Below are 19533 nucleotides of genomic sequence, written 5' to 3'. Positions count from 1 at the left end.
TGAGCTGCAATCAAGAGTCGGCCTCTTAACCAACTGAACCACCCAGGTGCCCCAAGATTAAGATTTTTAAGCCACACTTGTTAATCCATTTTCCATCTAACTGGGTGAAGAAATGCTGAATGTTAGCATTTCTATCCTCTGCTTCTGTGGTTCTCAACCAGGGGTGACTTTGCTCCTCGGGGCACCTCTGGTAATGTCTGGAGGCATTTGGAGGGGTTCTTACTGACACCTAGTGGGTAGAGGCCAGGATGATGCTACACATTATACAATACACAAGACAGCCCCACAACATAGTACCTAGCCCAAGTGTCGATAGTGATCGGGTTGAGAATAGTGTCTAGTTTCTTATAAGATATTCACTTATCTCCTTATGAGTCACTGTGAAGGTCTTGAATCTCTATATTAGAAACTGCTCTGCTGTTCTGTTTCTTTCTGTATAAAATAAAGGATGTTTGTAAGAATTACCTTTGAGGGGCGCCTGGGTGGCTCAGTCAGTTAAGCGTCCGACTTCGGCTCAGGTCACGATCTCATGGTCCGTGGGTTTGAGCCCCGCGTCGGGCTTTGGGCTGATGGCTCAGAGCCTGGAGCCTGCTTCCGATTCTGTGTCTCCCTCTCTCTCTGACCCTCCCCCGTTCATGCTCTGTCTCTGTCTCAAAAAGAAATAAACTTAAAAAAAAAAATTAAAAAAAAAATTACCTTTGATAGTACAATGAAGTAGCCAATAATATCGTACCCAGTAAAGACACACATGCATTTTTTTCTCAGATTTGCTGCTGGATACACGTCTCTTGCAAAAATGAGACTTCAAGAATGCTTAAATATCAGGAGAAGTTTGTTTGGTGAGAAAAATATCCTAGTTGGAGAAATTATGGAGTTTTTAGCAGATTTACTATCTTTTCTACTGGAAGAGAGTGAAAGGTAAGTTTATATCAAATGTTCCAAGTAGCGTGTCTTCTCTCCCCGCCACCCCCAGCCCCCCACCAAAATACCAGTGGCTGGGAGGTCTGGGGTTGACCCATCGAGGGTGCCTCACTTCTTTGACTGCAGCCTTGTTCAGAAACCTGAGAGTTCTGTCCCTGTCTGTCAGGACACTGACTGTAATGTATTTGAAAGGACCTCTTGGCCCACGAATTGTGTAGAAGTTTTTGCAGTAGGAAAAATACAAAGGAGTGTGATGTTGTTGTGTTTCCCTGAATCACTCCCAGGCCTTGTGAGGAAGATGTACAGCCGACCCTTAAACCACACAGGTGTGAACTGTGTGGATCCATTTATGTATGGATTTAAAAAAAATAAATATGGTACAGGACTGTAAATGCATTTTTTCTTCCTTATGATTTTCCTCATAACATTTTCTTTTCCCTAGCTTATTTCATTGTAAGAGTACAGTATATACAATACGTATGATATACAAGTCTGTACTAATTGACTGCTTATGTTATCAGTAACACTTACTTAACACTGTAAGTAACACTGTGTTACTATTAAAGTTTTGGGGAGTCAAAAGATATGCACATTTTCAGTTGCACAGGGGTTGGTGTCCCTCTCCACCACCACCCCCCCCCCCCCACAGCGTGGTTCAAGGGTTAACTGTATTTATATCCTGACTCTGTGCAGGTCTCAGCTCCATTGTCTGTGGGGCCACACCCCATGGGTCTCCTCCTGGAAGACCCAGGCTTTCCCTCTGTGTTTTCCTTCTCCTCTCCTCCTTCGGGAAGTCCCCTTCCTCTCCTGTGACGCTTGGGGCTCTCCTTCTGCTCCCCACACAAGGCATTATTAAGGCTGTTAGAGAAAAAACTGTTCATAATGATGTAGGGCAGGCCTGGCCCAGGGACCCAGAGCAGGGTACTGTGAGACCAGCTAAGGGGTCCTTGGCTTCACGCGGGATGGAAATCAAACATGGGCCAGCAGGAGGTGAAAGCATAGTTTACTGAAAAAAAAAAAAAATATATATATATATATATATGTATATATATAGAGAGACAGACAGACAGACAGATAGATGGGGTGTCCAGGAGACTTGGAAAGGAAAAGAGCACAAGTCTCGTTTTTGCTTGGGGTCTGGGAGTTTTTACTGAGGATGGCGGTCTGGTGTAAGTGTCCCCTCAGGCATCCAGGAACCAGCTAGATCAAAGATGAGGGCCCCGGTGTTAGTTCTTGGAGCCAGGGGTCCTTGGCGTGGAGATGTCTAGCGCTGGTAGTCTGGAGTACCCGTGATGGCTTCTTCTGGTCATTCTCGCCTGGCCCGTCCTTAGATGTTATCTATTCCTGAGAAATCATTAATTCCTTGTCCCTGGCAAGGAGGACATATGCTCTTTGCCTTCTGAGGCATGTGTAGAGTGGGTAGGGGTGCAGGTCCTAGCAAGAATAAAAGCCAGAAAAGAAGGAAAAAAAACAACTTTTTCTCTCATGGAGTCCCTTTGCTTTTCCTGTCTCAGTAACACTTGTTAAAGAAAGATAAGGTGGACTTTTTTTCAGGTCCTGCAGTGAGGTTTTGCAGGGGGAGAGATTGGACACAACCCCCAATACAAAGAGAAGTTGTGTGTGGGGGGGATCGGTGGATGGAAAATTGCTGAGAAGAAACCTCGGGGGTGAGGAGGATTCAAGCTCAATGGACCTAAGGGGATTCCTTTTTTTTTTTTTTAATGCTTTCTTAAATTTCTTTAATGTTTATTTATATTTGAGAGAGAGCACAAGTGGGGGAGGGGCAGAGAGAGAGGGGGACAGAGGATCCCAAGCAGGCTGTGCACTGACAGCAATGAGCCCTGTGGGGCTTGAACTCACGAACCGTGAGATCATGACCTGAGCTGAAGTCAGACGCTCAACCGACTGAGCCACCCAGGTGCCCCCGACCTAACAGGATGCTTGCTGAAAGCAGGCCGGCATGATCAGACCTCACCTGGGGTATGACGGGGAATGAGGAACCCGGTTTTGACAGTGATCAGACATCAGGGGGCGGGGAGTCCTCTTTAAATGGACTTATCAGGATTCTTGCTAAAATTGGATGGTGCAGAAATGAACACAGACATCTAAAAGTTAAGGCCTGTTTGAGAAAGAGTGAGAAGGCCGTGAGCGGAGTTTGGTCAAGGAGAGATTCTTTGTCAGTTCCTGTGTTTGGGAGAGGGGTATAGGTTTCATCCTATGGGTGGAATCAGCGTTAGCATCTGCCGGGTTAGCATCTACCACTAGTTGAGAGAAGGTTCTGTGTGAGTCCAGACGCTGATACACCCCACCCTTCCTTTGGCTCTGGCTCACACCCTCTCAGGTTGGCCGAGTCAGCCAACCTGAAGGCTGGAGATGCTCTAGGTTATATTACAAAGTTGTGGAGTTTCCGTAGTTTCTGTCCCTCCGCTCTCTGTTCTCCGTCTTACCTCTCCCCAGGCAGGCAACCTCTTCCCACTTTTGCTCCCAGGAGGGATGAGAGGTTGCCAATGGGCACTTAGTCTTTCTTGGAGTATTCACCTTCAAAAGCGTAGCCCAAATGAGCACGTAGTTAGGGTTAACTTTACAGGTGCTGTCCCATTCATTTTCCCGTTGGTAAAATGAGAGTGAGGATAGTGTCTTCCTCACAGGGTGACTGTGAGGACTAAGAGATCCCGTCTGTGAAGTGCTTAGCGGAAAGCCTGGCACATTCCAAAAGGGCTCATTAAATGGGGTTCTTAGTATTGTTATTTTGCTCCGCATCAGGTAATTGTTTAGGTGCCGGATACCAGATAAGCCTCCTTTCGTTCCCCTTAAGACCCGCACCTGTGAACAGAGACAGGCCTTTCTTTAGAGAAGCAAACAGCTTGACAGTGAAACCAATGCCTCGCAAAAGAAAAATCTAAACACTAGCATACTGACTGAGTCATCCGTGCTGCCTGGGGCTGCCCCATCACAAGTCCACATCGGGTGGGGTGTGAATCACAGACGCTTAATATTGCTAGTCCGTTCCACAGGGGGGCCACTGCGGCAGACAGCCTGACCATACTTGGATGCCTTTTGCCCAGGTCTCATTAGCAACGATCAACCTTCTGGAATAACAGGAAGCCTTTTTCCTTGTGGAAGGTTGTCCTTAGGTGACCACATCTTTCTTAGCATTAGTTAAGACCAGGAGATATTTTGCTGTGCGACTCGCCTCCCCTCTCACACATGTGTAGATCCTTTGTCCCGGTGGCCAGGTGCCCTCGAGACAGTGCTCATGCACTACAGAAATAATCCGTGGGATCCTGAGGGCCTTGCAGCATGGGTGGGGAGGGCTGGAAAAAGGAGGTTAAATTAAAAGCAACAGGACAGAGAAGAGTGAATAAGCTGTCTTAAGAGGAACAGTAAATGTTCTCAGTAAAATAAATGTCATCTACTCTTTCTTGACTTTGTATCCACTCATCAGCAGCTACCCTTTCATCAGTCACCTTTTCAAGGTCAAGTTTCTTCCTGACTTCCCATTCACTGTCTTTGAACGTCTACCTCCATCAAGCTCCATTTTCTCTACTCCAGTGAATGTCATCAGGAACATGTTACATGTGTCCCTTTGTACTTTTTGATCTTGTTGGCCTTCTCATGCTGAGGTAAGGACTGTGTTGATGACTCCCTTCCGGAAACAACTCTCTCCTGGTGCCTGAGATCCCCTCCCTCCCGGATCTCTTCTCTGATGATCCCTTCTCAGTTCTTTTGTGGGTTTCCTCTTTCTCTCACTGACTCTTGTTCAAATGATGGTGCTCCCTTGGGTTCAGTTCATGGACGCTGTGCTTGGATGCTGGTCTCAATTTTAGCCCCCCAACCTCACCTGTGCCTAGAGCTTCAGCCATAAGGTGCTGGCCGCCTGCCGTCATGTTCCTCTTAGACCTATCATCTATTGGGTGTCTCCACTTGAGTATTCCAAAGTATTTGGGCATTTCCGAGTCCACATTCTCAAGACTGAACACGTCCACCCTCTCTTCCTGATGAAACGCGTCTTCTGTTTCACCCAGTGCAGACACCACGGGGTCATCTTGATCGTATTTATGATCAGTCACTATACTAAAGACTGCATGCGTTTTCTCATCAAATCCTCAAAACAGTTCTGTTGAGCTCATCTTGAAGGTGAGAAAGCTGAGGTTCAGAAGATTAGGATGCTTGCCCAGCTTTAAGTGGTTGAGCCAGGATTACCACCCAGGCAGTCTGATTGCAGAGCTCTGTGCCTAACTAACCTCCATGTAACTACCAGGCCTGTCTAACTTGAGAGCTCAGGTTCTAACCATGTCACTCTACTGGGCGATGCCCCAATGATCCCAGCACCAGGGCCACAACATTCACTGTAACGCCCAGGTTCAGCAGATCTCCTTTTTCGTCTGGGGGTCACTGCATCACCTCAGACCCTCATTCTTCCCTTGGAGTAACTGGCCTCCCTGACTCTAGCCTTACCTCCTGCAGTCTCTCCTCCACATTGTCCATCCAGGGGAATTTTCTACAATGCATGTTAGATCACATCATACTCTTAATGGAGATTTTGCACCACGAAAGCCCCGAACCCTTAGGTTTGCACTTAGTGCCCTTCATGAGTGGCCGGTCCTTTGTTTCACTCTTCCGCCTCTGCTCCTACCTTGGGAAGTTCTCTGAGACACGGATTAGTTTTACTCATCTTTGAGCCCCAGCCCTGAATGTTTGTTGAATGAATGAATGAATGAATGCAAAACTTTAATTAAATTTTTCTTTTCTAGATGCCAAAGGAAGCAAGCAATTGAATATTATAAACAAGTGATACGAATAAAGGAAAATGCAGGGACTTTCACCAATTCCTCACTCGTCAGGAAGCAGCTGAGCATTAGCCTAAGTGACACCTTGTGTAAATTAGGTAATTGCTGACATATTTCTATTAGAAGAGGGCGACTTTTCCCTTTGACCTGCATACTTGGCTTATTTTAAAAATGCCTTCATTTTGAAGCAGGTAACTCCTGTTGACTATGTAAGCGTTTTGTTTACCTTGTCTTATCAGGAAAGCATCTTAGTCTGTCTGGGCTGCTGTAACAGAATACCACAGACAGGGAGGCCTAGACAACAGATACCTGTTTTTCATAGTTCTGAAAGCTGGGAAGTCCAAGATCAGGTGGCAATAGACTCATGAGAGAGCCTGCTTCCTGGTTCATAGACAGCTGTTTTCTCACTGTGTCCTCACATGGTGGGAGGACGGACACCCCTTTTATGAGGGCACCGATCCCATTCACGAGGGGGTTGCCCTCATGACCCACTCACCTCCCAACGGCCTCGTCTCTGAATGCCATCCTGTTGGGGGTTAGGAGTTCAGCAAAAGAATTTGGGAGGAGGACACACTCAGTCCATAATGGAAAGAAGTCTTTCCATCTTCTGGAAGTCTTTCCATCCGTCTCTCAATCTCTTGTGGGCGGGACACCGTGCCCAGCTAGACCCTGTCTTGTCAGCGTGGCTTCCCTTCCTGCCCATTCTGTTGTAAGACACTGTTTGTATGAGAATAGCCTCTTCATACTTATTCCTGTGACCCTGGAGTAACACGTGACTGAGAATCACAAATGACTTTTCACATGGGCCTACCTTTGATTGAATGTTTTTTAACTTTTTTACCTTTATTTATTTATTTTGAGAGAGAGAGCGCACACGCATGTGTGCACATGAGTGGAGGAGGGGTGGAGAGAGAGAGAGAGAGAGAGAGAGAGAGAGAGAGAGAGAATCCCAAGCAGGCTCCATACTATCACCACAGAGCCTGATGTGGGTCTCAAACTCCTGAACTGTGAGATCATGACCTGAGCCAAAATTAAGAGTCAGATGCTTAACCAACTGAGCCACCCAAGAGCCCCATTAAGGGCATTTTAAATGTTAATTACTTGTGTTATCATTATCATACATTTATTCATTCACTCATTCATTCATTCATTCATTCATTCATTCAACAAGTATTTGCTGCACCTTAAAGCAGTAAGAACATTTTATTTAGGACTGTTGCAATAGGGGAAAGAGGCCTCAGTACAAAAGTACACTCAATTCTGAATACAGCATGGACAAGTGAGAATTTATAGCCAAGGAGTAGGGAGGGAGTCAATGGATAGAAAATTCACTGAGAGGAAACGTCCGATGTAAGGAATTCGGGCTCAATGAACCTAACAGGGTTCTTGCTGAAGGCAGGCCTCACCTGGGCTGTGATGGGGACTGAGGAACCTGATGTCCAGGGTGATCAGACACTGAGGATGGCTAAACTGACTTAGGAGGATTCTTGCTAAAACTGGACAACGCAGAGATGAACACAGAAGCCCAAAGTGAGGCCTGGTTGAAAAAGAGCTAAGAAGAGCCTGAACTGAGTTTGGTCAATCGAAGAATCTGAGGTGACAGTCTGTGGGGCAATAAATTCTACATTTTGTTTCCTCTTCTGGTCATGGTTTTGTGAGACACTTATTCAAAAATGAAGTCTTTCTGTGTAATATATCCTGTACAGCTAGTCTCCTCTCAATTTCAATCCAGTTTCAAGACAAATCTTAACCTGATAAAACTGTTAATTCTGGAGATTTTAGTACGAATCCTGACTATGAAAAGAGGATTTTTGTGATTTATGTTCCAGGCTACCTCTGATACAGAACCGTATTACTGTTCTCCTTCTCTAATAAGTGTTTTTATTTATGTATTTATGAGAGAGCTCGTATGTGCACAAGTGGGGGAGGGGCAGAGGGGGTGGAGAGAGAGAGAATCCCAAGCAGGCTCCATGCTGTCAGTGCAGAGCCCAAGGCGGGGCTCTGTGCCATGAACCGTGAGATCAAGACCTGAGCCGAGATCAAGAGTCGGATGCTCAACCGACTGAGCCACACAGGCGCTCCTCTGATAAGTGTTTTAAATCCGCCTATTGAGAAATAATTTCAGTGGGAGTGTGGCTTTTCATATCCCATAATATCAAGCTGAATGTTCTGTACTGAATTGTTTATTTTGGAAGAAGTATGATAGATGAAGTTCACATTACTTCCCTCTCCCTGGGATTCTTTTAAAAAAGAAATGCCAACCATCTCTGTCAAATTTAGAAGGAAGAAATTAAACAAAAGCTCTTGTGGGTGACTTTCCATACAGTGAGTCAGTCCTCTCTCCTCAGAGGAGTTTTCAATGCTCAGCTCAGCTGTGGTCCTCTATAGCACTAGGTCTCTTAATCCAAAAGATCAGGTAAGTGACATAGACAAACTGCCTTTGAATTTTATTTTATTCTTTCCTTGAGAGAGAGAGAGAGAGAGAGAGAGAGAGAGAGAGAGAGCGAGCACACATGTGGGGGTGGAAGAAAGAGAGACAGAGAGAATGCTCAGCATGGAGCCTGACTTGGGGCTCAATCTCTTGACCCTGGGATCATGACCTGAGCTGAAATCAAGTCGGATGCTCAACTGACTGAGCCACTCAGGCATCCTATGCATTTCAATTTTAACTTCCACATATAAATAGTTATTTCCTCAAACTCTTAAATTTAGAATCAAGACTTTTTTTTTTTTTAGAGTGGGTCCTCTGATTAGAATTAGCCATCACCTTTCTCAAAATGTATCACCCACAATTTCCAGTTTTAGTTTCTGTAGGGTGAGAACTTGGACAATTGTCATGGTTTGTGTAAGATCCTTCTAGGTTGCTATCTCTTTCTTCCCTCCACCCTTTATGGCTGTCTTGCCCTGGAATTTGAAAGAATTCCAAGGCATTCAGCCTGTTTTTCATAGAAAACAACTCTCACTTCATTTTTTAAAGTAGACACCATGCCCAGTGTGGAGCTGAATTCAGGGCTTAAACTCACGACACTGAGATCAAGACCCGAGCTGAGATCCAAGAGTCAGATGCTTAACCACTTGAGCCACCCAGGCACCCCACCAAAAATGTATTTTAGATCTAATACTCTGTGGCTGATAGAGGATGGGGCTGGTAAGAGAGGACTGGAGAGTCTTCTGTGTTAACTGAGACCAGGACATTAGAAATAGAGAGAAAGGGTTGTATTTGAGATTTCAGAGGTAAATCCAACTGTTTTCAGTGCTTGATTGGATGTGGGAGGTGAGGGAAGGGAACAAAGGTATCCCCCAGTTTATGGCCATACCAGAGGTGATTGCATCTGCGTGGATGAAGTTGTTGCCGTTCTAAGACAGGAAGCATAGGTTGAGAGTTGGGGTGGGACCCATGGTGAGCTAATTTAGGGCATGTTGAGTTTGAATCTCTTATGTGAGTGGGGACATTCAGTAGGCAGTAGAGTATAGACTCTGGTGCTTAGGAGCTAGAAGACTGAGCTGGAGAAAAATTATTTTGGAGTCCTTAGCAGATGCTTGGTGGGTCAACCTGGTAGAATGGTTGAAAGAGCCAAGAAGAATATAAGACAAAAAGATGGCAAGAGATAGAAGTTGGAAGAATGCCAGTATTTAAGGGCTGGGCAGAGGGAAGAGTTGTAGTGAAAGATGAGGAATGGCTCTAGAAGGAGGCTGAGAATCGGTAAAGTCATGGAAGCTGAGAAAGGACAGGGCTGACAACTGACCACCAACTTGAGAGCAGACCCTTGCGCCACAGAGGTCACAGGGAACCTTCAGTTTTGGTGGAGTGGTAGGGGCAAAAGCCTGTGTAAGAGAGAACAATGAATTTGTTCCCTCTACTCAAAAGTGGGATCTGCACAGGCCCCTAAATCGGTGGAATGAACTCATGCAGTACTGAGGCAGAGGACAGAGGTTGCTGCTTGTCATGTGCAGCCGGGTCCCTGTAAGCGGACCTGCCAATGGTCTCAGTGGAGAGGGGTGGAGCGAAGGACACCCTCCATCCTCCTCCCCGCCCACATACCCTCTTTTATTGTTTCCTTTCAGGGCAGAAATGGAAAGCCCATGGAGACATCCAGTTGCAACGTTTCACTTTGAGACAATGATAGCTTTCTCCCTCCCTAATATGTTTGTAGACACACATTTATTGAAAGAATGAGGAAACAAGCTTAGTTTCTCAAACTGAAGGACTTCTGAGGAAGAAACTTTGGACATGCATACTTAGCAAACAAAAAAACTTTCAACAAAGAACCTCTAGGCAATGCATAATCCTCCTTCCTCATTCACATTTGCAGGACACCTTCTGGGTGGAGAACATAGAAGGGGATTGTCTCTACTTAGCCCATTCATTCCCACACAGGTGCACAGGTGGGGGGGGGGTGCACCCTGTTGGGCAGTGTCCATAGAGTTGATTCGATTTCTTGAGGACCTCCACCAACACCTGAGATCTTCCTTGTTAGCTGGTGGCAACCACCTGCATTGCAACTATGGACTGGGGAGAAAGTAAACACAGGGCTGGCATTGGAAAATCCCACGTGTTAGGTGACAGCAAATATTAGAGGAAGCAAGAGGCTTAAATTGTAGTAGAATACAGACTAGAAAAGGTTGTACTTTAGAAGAATACTTAAAAGGGCAGAGGATTGTCTTGATAAAAGATCTTGCTTTCTTTTTCTAGAGGAAATAGTAAAGTTACCACTTTATTTTTTATTTTATTCTTTTAGTAATGTTTATTTATTTATTTGGACAGAGAGAGAGACTGAGAGTGAGTGAGTGGGGGAGGGACAGAGAGAGAGGGAGAGAGAATCCCAAACTGGCTCCACAGCACAGAGCCTGATTCGGGGCTTGATCTTAGGACCCATGAGATCATGACCTGAGCCGAAATCAAGAGTTGGACACTCAACCGACTGAGCCACCAAGGCGTCCCCCACTTTATTTTTAATATAAGCAGTAAAAAAGTTGGTGGCGGCGGGGGATGAGGAGAACTTACCATTTAAAATCTGAGAATAAGGGCGCCTGGGTGGCTTAGTCAGTTGAGCGTCTGACTCTGGCTCAGGTCATGATTTTGTGGTTGATGAGTTCGAGCCCTGCATAGGGCTTTGTGCTGACAACTCAGAACCTGGAGCCTGCATTGGATTCTATGTGTGTGTCTCTCTCTCTGCCCCTCCCTCACTTGTGCTGTCTCAAAAAGAAAATCAACATTAAAAATTTTTTAAGGGGCGCCTGGGTGGCGCAGTCAGTGAAGCGTCCGACTTCAGCCAGGTCACGATCTCGCGGTCCGTGAGTTCGAGCCCCGCGTCAGGCTCTGGGCTGATGGCTCAGAGCCTGGAGCCTGCTTCCGATTCTGTGTCTCCCTCGCTCTCTGCCCCTCCCCCGTTCATGCTCTGTCTCTCTCTGTCCCCAAAAAAAAATAAAAACGTTGAAAAAAAAATTTAAAAAAATGTTTTAAATCTGAGGACAGATTTTCAACCTAGTTGGCAGGCCTGTCCCCCACTTTTCTTACCTCTGATTCATATTCTGTCCCTAAGTGCAAAATGAAAAGATAGCTGATGGTTCCTCCCTATCTATATTTTTATGGAAAATCTCCTAAGGATCCATTGCAACAGGGAGAACGGTGTTGTCTTTACCTACCTCTAGAAGTTATAGTGCTTGGATCCCAGGGACCTGGCTTTGAATCTCAGTTCTGCCGGTTTCTGGACAGAACCTCTCTGAGTTTCAATTTTCTTACTGGCCAAAAAGTGATAGTAATAATGTCCATCGGGTTATTTTGAAGATTAAATGAGATGATGTATGCAGAAAGACCAACAGAATGCCCAATTAATGTTAGATTCCCTCTCCATCGAGAATGAAGAGTTCAAGTAAGAAGAGGTTCGGTGACTTCCATCTAATTGAAACGAACCCATCCTGGTCTGTCTTCTTCCCTGGGCTGGGAGGACTGACCAGGCTAGGTCGTGCTGCCCGGCCAGTACTGATCCCAAGGGAGGATGGGATGGCCTGGGGCTGGGCCTGAGGCAAGGCTGTCCTTTCCTGAAAGCTACAACACTTGTTGCCAGAAAGAGAGGACTGGATTGTGTCTGAGGTCAGAGCTATAGATACAGGTGCAGAATGGATCCTGAGGGTACAGGGGCCTGAGGAGCCAAGATGTGTGGCCAGGAGGGAGTCTGAGGAGCAGGAGCCGGAAACTGTGTGTGTTGGGGCAGTGGTAGCTGGTCTGTCTGGCAAGTCGGAGCCTATTAAAGGGCTTTGGGCAGAATAAATATTCTGTGCGGCCTGGTTATTGGCATCCAGAAGATCTCGGGGAATGAGTTCTTGCTTAGCTGCCGCGTGAGACATTCTGGCTCTCTTCTTCTCTTTACCTTGTAAGGTTAGTTAAGACCAAGGCAACGTGGCCATCCAGAGCAGGGTCACTTGTGAAAGTGCCTTCTGCTCTGCTAGACATAACATCACAGGGAGTTATGAAAATAATTCGAAAAGAAGAAAAATAGCCACAGATTGCTAGGCAGAGCCAATAGCTACAGCTCCCTACGAGACTCTGAGACCTGGGTTATGACTCATGAGGCAGAGCTACAGAGAAGAGAACATTTCTGCAAATAGAAGCCACGGCTGGTCCTCTGAAGAAGGACAATCCAGGATGAGGGAAGCGGCAGCCTAGTGTAGCAGTCAGTGGAGGACACGGGCTTGGGGATGAAGCAGACCTTGGACTGTTCTACCATGAACGGGAGCTAGTTACTTCTTCCAGTCTTCTCCTCTTTAAAAGACAATAGACATGCACTAAAAGTTCTCTGGAAGGACGCGGGTTAGGAGAAGACTGCACAGATGAGGACCGAGATGGGAGAGATGCTTTTTACTTCATAGCTTTATACATTGTCATTGAACCATGTGGATGTGTGTCCTAGTAAAAGGCTAAATGAGAAAACAATAGACAAATGATGATCATTTATACCTTTTGGGATTACACAGGCCTGATGGATGGCAATCGCATAATTTACCATTGTTGTTATGATTATTATTAATATGGGGCCGGTGGTTTTTACCCTTAAGATCTTGGCAGTCTCTTTGTCACACACCCAAATCGATGTCCTATATGCACTGGCCTTACATTATGTTTATAACTAGTGGTAGAAATTCAGCTCCTTAAAATGGGTCTTGTAAATGGGTAAAATGAGTAGATGAATAAATGAATAAATTTACCACTTGCAGTTTAGACTGTTAATATATATATATGTATATGTCATATATATATGTATGTATATATATATATATATATATATATATATATATATATATAAACACATTTTAGAGAGTTATATTACATCATTGACAGTGGCACCTGGCTTTATATAATGAACACCTATAGACCCTTTGCCTATATTCACCAATTGTTAACGTTTTTGGCCACATCTGCATTCTTTTTCTCTTTCGTACATGCGTGTCCATCCATATTTTTTTTTCCAAACTATTTGAATGTCAGTTGCTGATATGACACTTCTGTTTGTAAATACTTCAGCATGTGTCTTCAAAGTACAAGGACGTTCCCCTAAATAACTACGATACACTTATCAAATCTGGGAAATTTGACCATTACATAAGGCTGTTATCTAATGTGCAGTTTATATTCAAGTGTCCCCACGTGTTCTAGGAAATATCCTTTTTTTAAACGTTTATTTTTATTTATTTTGAGAGAGTGCGTGTGTGCATGCACGAGAGGGAGGGGCAGAGAGAGAGAGAGGGAGAGAGAGAATCCCAAGCAAGCTCCATGGTCAGCACAGAGCCTGATGTTCAATCCCATGACCTTGAGACCATGACCTGAGCCAAAATCAATTTGTATCTGATTGTTTCCTTATATTTAGACTTGGATTAAATGTTTTTGTCAGGAATACTATAATAGATGATGTTCTAATGCCATCTTTTTTTTTTAAGTTTATTTATTTATTTTGAGGGAGAAAGAAAACATGAGCAGGGAAGGGAGAGAGAGAGAGAGAGAGAGAGAGAGAGAGAGAGAGAGAGAGAGAATCACAAGCAGGCTTTGCACTGTCAGCTCAGATCCTGACATGGGGCGCGAACTCACGAACTGTGAGACCATGACCTGAGTTGAAGTTAAAAGTAGGCTGCTCAAGCGACTGAGCCACCCTTTTCTTAAAAATAATGGAACGGTTCATGTAATCTTCTCTGTATCATTCCCATTTTAGTATATGTACTGCTGAAACAAGCACCCAGTGCCATCTTTTACAATTTTTTTTATCCTTCTCTTTTAAGTATGTGAAACCAGGAGTAATTTTTAAAAATGCTAATATTCTTATTTTCAAATATCCAGCAGGTCAGTTATTCATAAATGACTCCGGTCATCAAGTCATGACTGAAGCAGTGGGCTATTTGTACAGATCACTTGACTTAAGGGCAACCTACCTGGGATCTTCTCATTCATCAATCCATGGAATCCTGCAGTGAGTTTCTGGTCTGGGTCTCAAAAAGAAACCTGCTTCTGGCTATTCACGTGACACATGTGGCCTCTTGACGATTTCTGATCTTTTGCAGACTTCTGAGGGAAATTGAGCGGATCAGGAGTAGAATATGTTGGCCTCAAGGCATGAGTCAGCAATATTTCGAGGGTTCTAGGAATGGCACCTCATTATGCGAGTACTTGCTTAAATTAGACTACCACAGTGCTCAGAGTTCTAATACAGTGAGCTCTGCGATATGCATGAATGCACATAACCTACAGAGAGTTAAAAGCATGGACTTGGCACCTCATATAATTTCAGAGAAATCAAAATGTGCTCCTGGAAAAGGGAAAAAAGTCTCGAGACCCATCGTTTCCATTTCTGTTGAGGAGAAGACCCGACAGAAGACACAGGATAATGTGGAGCCATGGAATGGCCCAGGAAAAGGAGGGTCAATGAAAAAGAAAGATTATTCCTCTAAGGTTTTATCTTTGAGTAAAATAGATGGTGTAGTAAAGCTTTCACGGCAAAAGGTTGTCTCAGCTAAAGGTGAGGGTGGAAAAGGCCAAATCACCACAATTTACCGGCATCCCTTGGCAGGAGGGTCTCTTAGCACAAATAATCCCTGGGAATCCATATCTGAGCTCATATCAGAAAAGTGGCTTTTTCATAGCCCAGAATACAGTTCGGTTCCCCAGAAGAGTTTTTTTGCAGGGAAGATCTCCGTTTGAAACCAAATTGTTGAAGACCTCAAATGATACTAATAAAGTATAAAAATGATCATGGGTGTATTTGTGTTTGAAATTTCTTAATACTTGCCTTTATTTAGAACTCTTTGATGAGATATTTTCTTTTATAACTTTTAGAAGTGATGATAATCAAAGTCTAGGTCTTGATTTTTTTAGTTCTTTAAAATGTGTAACAGATTGTAGCTAAAAACAATTTTGAAGTGATTCATATTTACATGGTAGGTAGAAGAATGTTGATCTCACAGGGTTCCATATCTAAAAATATGCTGAAGCAGTACTATTAAAGTTCTAATTGTGTTACTTTTACATTGATATAGTTTATTTTGAATTTATGAATTGATTTTCCTTGTAAACAAAATTTATAATTGCCATCACCAAAACTTTTTTTAAAAAAAAAAATTTTTTTTTTCAACGTTTATTCATTTTTGGGACAGAGAGAGACAGAGCATGAACGGGGGAGGGGCAGAGAGAGAGGGAGACACAGAATGGGAAACAGGCTCCAGGCTCCGAGCCATCAGCCCAGAGCCTGATGCGGGGCTCGAACTCACGGACCGCGAGATCGTGACCTGGCTGAAGTCAGACGCTTAACCGACTGCGCCACCCAGGCGCCCCTCACCAAAACTTTTTTTAATGAAACATGAATAAGAAAAGATAAATTGGAATAAATCAAAAACATAAAGTAAGTTTAATGTACCAGAGTCCATGGATTTATTTATTTTTTTTAAGTTTATTAATTTTTGAAGGAGAGAGAGATACAGCGTGAGTAGGGGAGGGGCAGAGAGAGAGAGGGAGACACAGAATCGGAAGCAGGCTCCAGGCTCTGGGCTGTCAGCACAGAGCCTAATGCGGGGCTGGAACTCACAAACTGTGAGATCATGACCCGAGCCGAAGTCGGACACCCAACTGACTGAGCCACCCAGGTTCCCCCAGAGTCCATGGATTTAATATCATATCTATATTATTCTTTTTTTTTTAAAAATGTTTATTTATTTTGAGATAGAGCTTGAGCAGGGGAAGGGAACAGAGAGAGAGAGAGAGAGAGAGAGAGAGAGAGAGAATCCCACACAGGCTCTGTGCTGTCAGCACAGAGCCCAACACAAGGCTGGATCTCATGAACTGTGAGATCATAACCTGAGCCAAAACCAAGAGTCGGAGGCTTAACTGACTGAGCCACCCAGGTGCCCATATCCTATCTACTTGAAACATTTTAATTGCCTCTCATCAGTGATTTGTTACCCATTAACTGTTAAGGATTATTTATTGGCTATTTTATCACCTAACTAAATTCTACAGAGTATACTAGGAAGCCAGATGGAAGAATGGGCTCAGCAGTGGGACCTCAGGAAAATTATTCCACTTCTCTTGACCTCAGTTTCATTATTTATAAAATGGGAGAAATCACAGCTCCTGTTTTTCAGGATTACTGAGGGGATTGCATGAGAATGCACATAGCAAGCCTTTAATAAATAGTAGTTGTTATCTGTAAAGGTCTAACTCAGAGGCCATCTTTTTCCAAAAAGCATTTTCCGATCCCTTCAGCCAACAAGGTAAGCATAGGTGAATGCTTGGGTTATTTGTCTTAAATCGTGACTTATTTCACACATGGCAGTGTGGTCTTCCAGGCAGTGTGCCAGCCTTGAGTTATTCCCTGTACTCCAACTAACACCCTGCTCAACAGTAACCACAGTAATCGAGAGCTTGGGGAGTCCTCTGAGTTCAGCGATCTTCAGCGGGGTTCTGGGTGGGCCTTTCCTGCAGCAGCCAAGTCTGATTCAGTCACACAGAAATGTCGCATCGTGGGGGTTACTGTTTGTCTTTGGTGGACCACAATGCATAGATCAGGTGCAGTCTAGCAGATGTGAGGGAAGACAGGTGCACCTGTGAACGTAGGCAGGCGCAGGAGCAGTGTGGCGGTATTCTGAGGGCCTCCCTCTCGAGGCAGGAATTTCTGGAGGGGCACTGGCCTTCTAGGCTGTGCAGTAGGCGGGGGCGGGGGAAGAGGATGACTTTCAAACAGATCAGCCCACATGTGGGGCCTTGGCCCAGTTGCCCCTCTTGGGCGGCGCTGGAAAGATCCAATCTTGGGGACCGAGGGACCTTCTAGACCCGCCCCCGCAGTCCAGCAGAGAGCCAGAATTCAGACGCTGTTAATGCTGAGAGAGGTCACGTCCTGAAGCCTGGGCTAGAGGCACTTTGTCCATGCAGTCAGAGTTGGGGGGACGGCCTCAGTCGGCGAGCGGGAGGAGGAAACAGGTAGGATCTTGGAGCGACCACAGCAGGCTGGGCGCCAGGGCCAGACCGCCCACGCTCCGCCCACGCCCCACCTCGCCCCGCCCCTTGGCCGGCAGGACCAGGCCCCGCCCAAGGCCCCACCCCTTCCCCGTCCCTTCCCCGCCCCCTGTCAGACAGGCCCAGACCCCGCCCCCGCCCCGCCCCGCCTCCTGCCCGACAGGGCCAGACCACGCCTCAGACACGCCCCTTCCCCGCCCCCTGCCGGAGAGGACCGGCCCCCCCCGCCCCCGCCCAGGCCCCGCCCCCGCGGCGGCCACAGGGGCGGGCCGCGCCGCCGCCACGTGCTCCGACGCAGGGAGCCGCCCGCCGGCAGGCTGAGCGCGGGTAGAGCTCCGGTATCTGGGCGCCGCCAGCAGCAGGGCAGCGGGAAGCATGGCCACGGCGGCGGCGGCTGTGGCCCGTCGGGCCGGGGCGAGGGCGGCGGCGGCTCTGCTGAGTGCCTGCGGGACCGCGGCCCGGGGGTGGCGGCGCGCGGACCCCGCACGGCCCTTGTGCACAGCACCTGGAACGGCCCCGGACATGAAAGGCTACCTGTGGGAGCGCTACCGGGAGGCAAAGAGGAGCACGGAAGGTGAGTGCGGCGGTTCCCGCAGAACCTCCAGTGCCTAGGGGCCCGTCTCAGGCGGTCAGCGGGTGAGCCGGCACCCTCGCACCCGCGCGGGTCCCGCTGCTGACCTCCAGGGCCCTCCAGTCGTGACCCTCGGTCTCCCCCAGTCCCAGCTGCGGCGACATCTCCCCCGCAGTGCGATTCCGGGAAACGCGGAAAAATGCACCTCCAGAAACTTTACAGTTTTCCTTTCTCCTGTCGGGAAAGCAGTTTTATAAATTCTGGCGATTCGTAGCCAGAAATCTACATCGGAAGCGCTTTGGGCTCCATGGACATCAATTAGGAGGCAGTCACCCCCAGGCACTGTTAGGTATTGTTAATAACGGAGAGTAATAATAGTAGCAGCCGGAGTCCGGCAGGCGGCGAGTGCCTCTGGAGCTGAGCTGCTGGGCTGCTGTCGGTGGCCAGAAGCGATTTTCCTTTTTTTTTTTTTTTTTTTTGCCGTGTTTGAAATAGAAGGGGTCCAAGTTGAGAGTGTTCTGGGTTATCTACCAACCTTAGTGAGGAGGGGATTCCAGGGAGTGACTCCTTTGTTGGCAGGTGAACATAAAATCAGCTTGGTGAGGGAAATGGGCAGAGGCGGTGGGAGGCCCGAGGAAATCCTAGTGCCAGGCACATAGATAGTCCTCCTGAATCCTTCCCATACCTCGGAGGGACGATGCCACATCCCCATCCTGTAGATGGGAAAAGTCAGACTCAAGTTTAAGGAACCTGGCCAAGGTCACACCTTGACCTGGGGTCTGTCTCAGCCCCTGACCCTCTGTCCCATTTCCTGTGCTCCGCTACTTTTCTGTAGCAGCTGACCATTTGGGGCCTGGTATTAAAGGCCAGTGTTAAGCCATTGGTGCTGCTACTTTCAAGGAAGATTTAGAACTGAAATGTTTGTACTGACTGATGGTGGCAGTGCGGTGGGGTGGGGTAGCGTGGATAAGGAAAGTATTTGGTGGGAGAGAACTTTTGGTAGGATCCCATTTTCAATCTTTTGGCCAGAAGTCAGTTTAATGAGAGAAAGCAAGGGGTTGATTTTCACCAACTGGGATAATTTTCTGAGAGAGCTCAAAGTGGCTGGCAACGCAGAATTCTGTAAAAAAGGGCTTCTTAGTTTTCCTTTGCTCAGAGTTAAATTTTGCACTGCATTTGGAAATGGCTGTGTGGTATGGTGAAAAGGGTGCCTTTCCAGATCCTGGACGTTGCAGATCTTAGATGAAACAAATGTAGATCATCTAGCTCTGCTTTGGGACTTGCAAGACTGTTTAAAATTGAAATTATTATATATTTACACGCTGTTGTAAAAATTGATGCCGGAGGTCTGGCATACCCTTTACCCAAGTTTCTCCCAGTGGTAACATTTTGCAAAAGAATAGTATAGTATCTCAAGCAGTGTGTCGATGCTGATACGTTGTACAGATCTTAATCAGAGCCCTCTACTTTGACTTCACTTGTGTTTGTGTATTTAGTTCTATACGGTTTTATCATATGCAGGTTCAAGAATCCGGTGCTGCGGTTAATAACTCTTAAGATACGTAATATCATTAGCGACATCTCTCACATTGTCTTCATAGCCATGTCCACTTCCCGCCAATGCTTTCCCCAGTCCCTGGGGCATTATCTGTTCTCCATTTCAAAAATTTTGCCATTTCAAAGATGTTATATAGAAGGAATCAAACAGTATATGACTTTCTGGAATTGGCTTTTTTAACTGAGCATAACTGAGCGTG

At 46.1% G+C, this 19533-nt stretch overlaps 2 protein-coding genes across 2 annotated transcripts in view; both read left to right on the top strand.

Moving 5' to 3' along the window:
• LOC125170673 (putative tetratricopeptide repeat protein 41) overlaps nucleotides 1-14941 on the top strand; it is a 76570-nt gene extending 61629 nt beyond the window's left edge. The window contains 5 exon segments of the mRNA XM_047867347.1: nucleotides 766-918; nucleotides 5676-5809; nucleotides 14041-14170; nucleotides 14262-14871; nucleotides 14873-14941. Coding sequence (XP_047723303.1) covers nucleotides 766-918; nucleotides 5676-5809; nucleotides 14041-14170; nucleotides 14262-14871; nucleotides 14873-14941 — 1096 coding nt within the window.
• A 2563-nt stretch (nucleotides 14942-17504) lies between these two features.
• The window catches only part of NT5DC3 (5'-nucleotidase domain containing 3), an 88264-nt gene continuing 86235 nt past the window's right edge, over nucleotides 17505-19533 (top strand). The window contains exon 1 of the mRNA XM_047865908.1: nucleotides 17505-17779. Within this exon, the coding sequence (XP_047721864.1) occupies nucleotides 17581-17779 (199 nt within the window). The 5' untranslated portion in view covers nucleotides 17505-17580. The remainder of the gene's footprint in view (nucleotides 17780-19533) is intronic.

Source organism: Prionailurus viverrinus, chromosome B4 (assembly GCF_022837055.1).
Source record: "Prionailurus viverrinus isolate Anna chromosome B4, UM_Priviv_1.0, whole genome shotgun sequence".
NCBI classification, from domain to species: domain Eukaryota; kingdom Metazoa; phylum Chordata; class Mammalia; order Carnivora; family Felidae; genus Prionailurus; species Prionailurus viverrinus.
Note: the sequence above shows the minus strand (reverse complement) of the source record. Positions and strands in the feature narration are given on the sequence as shown.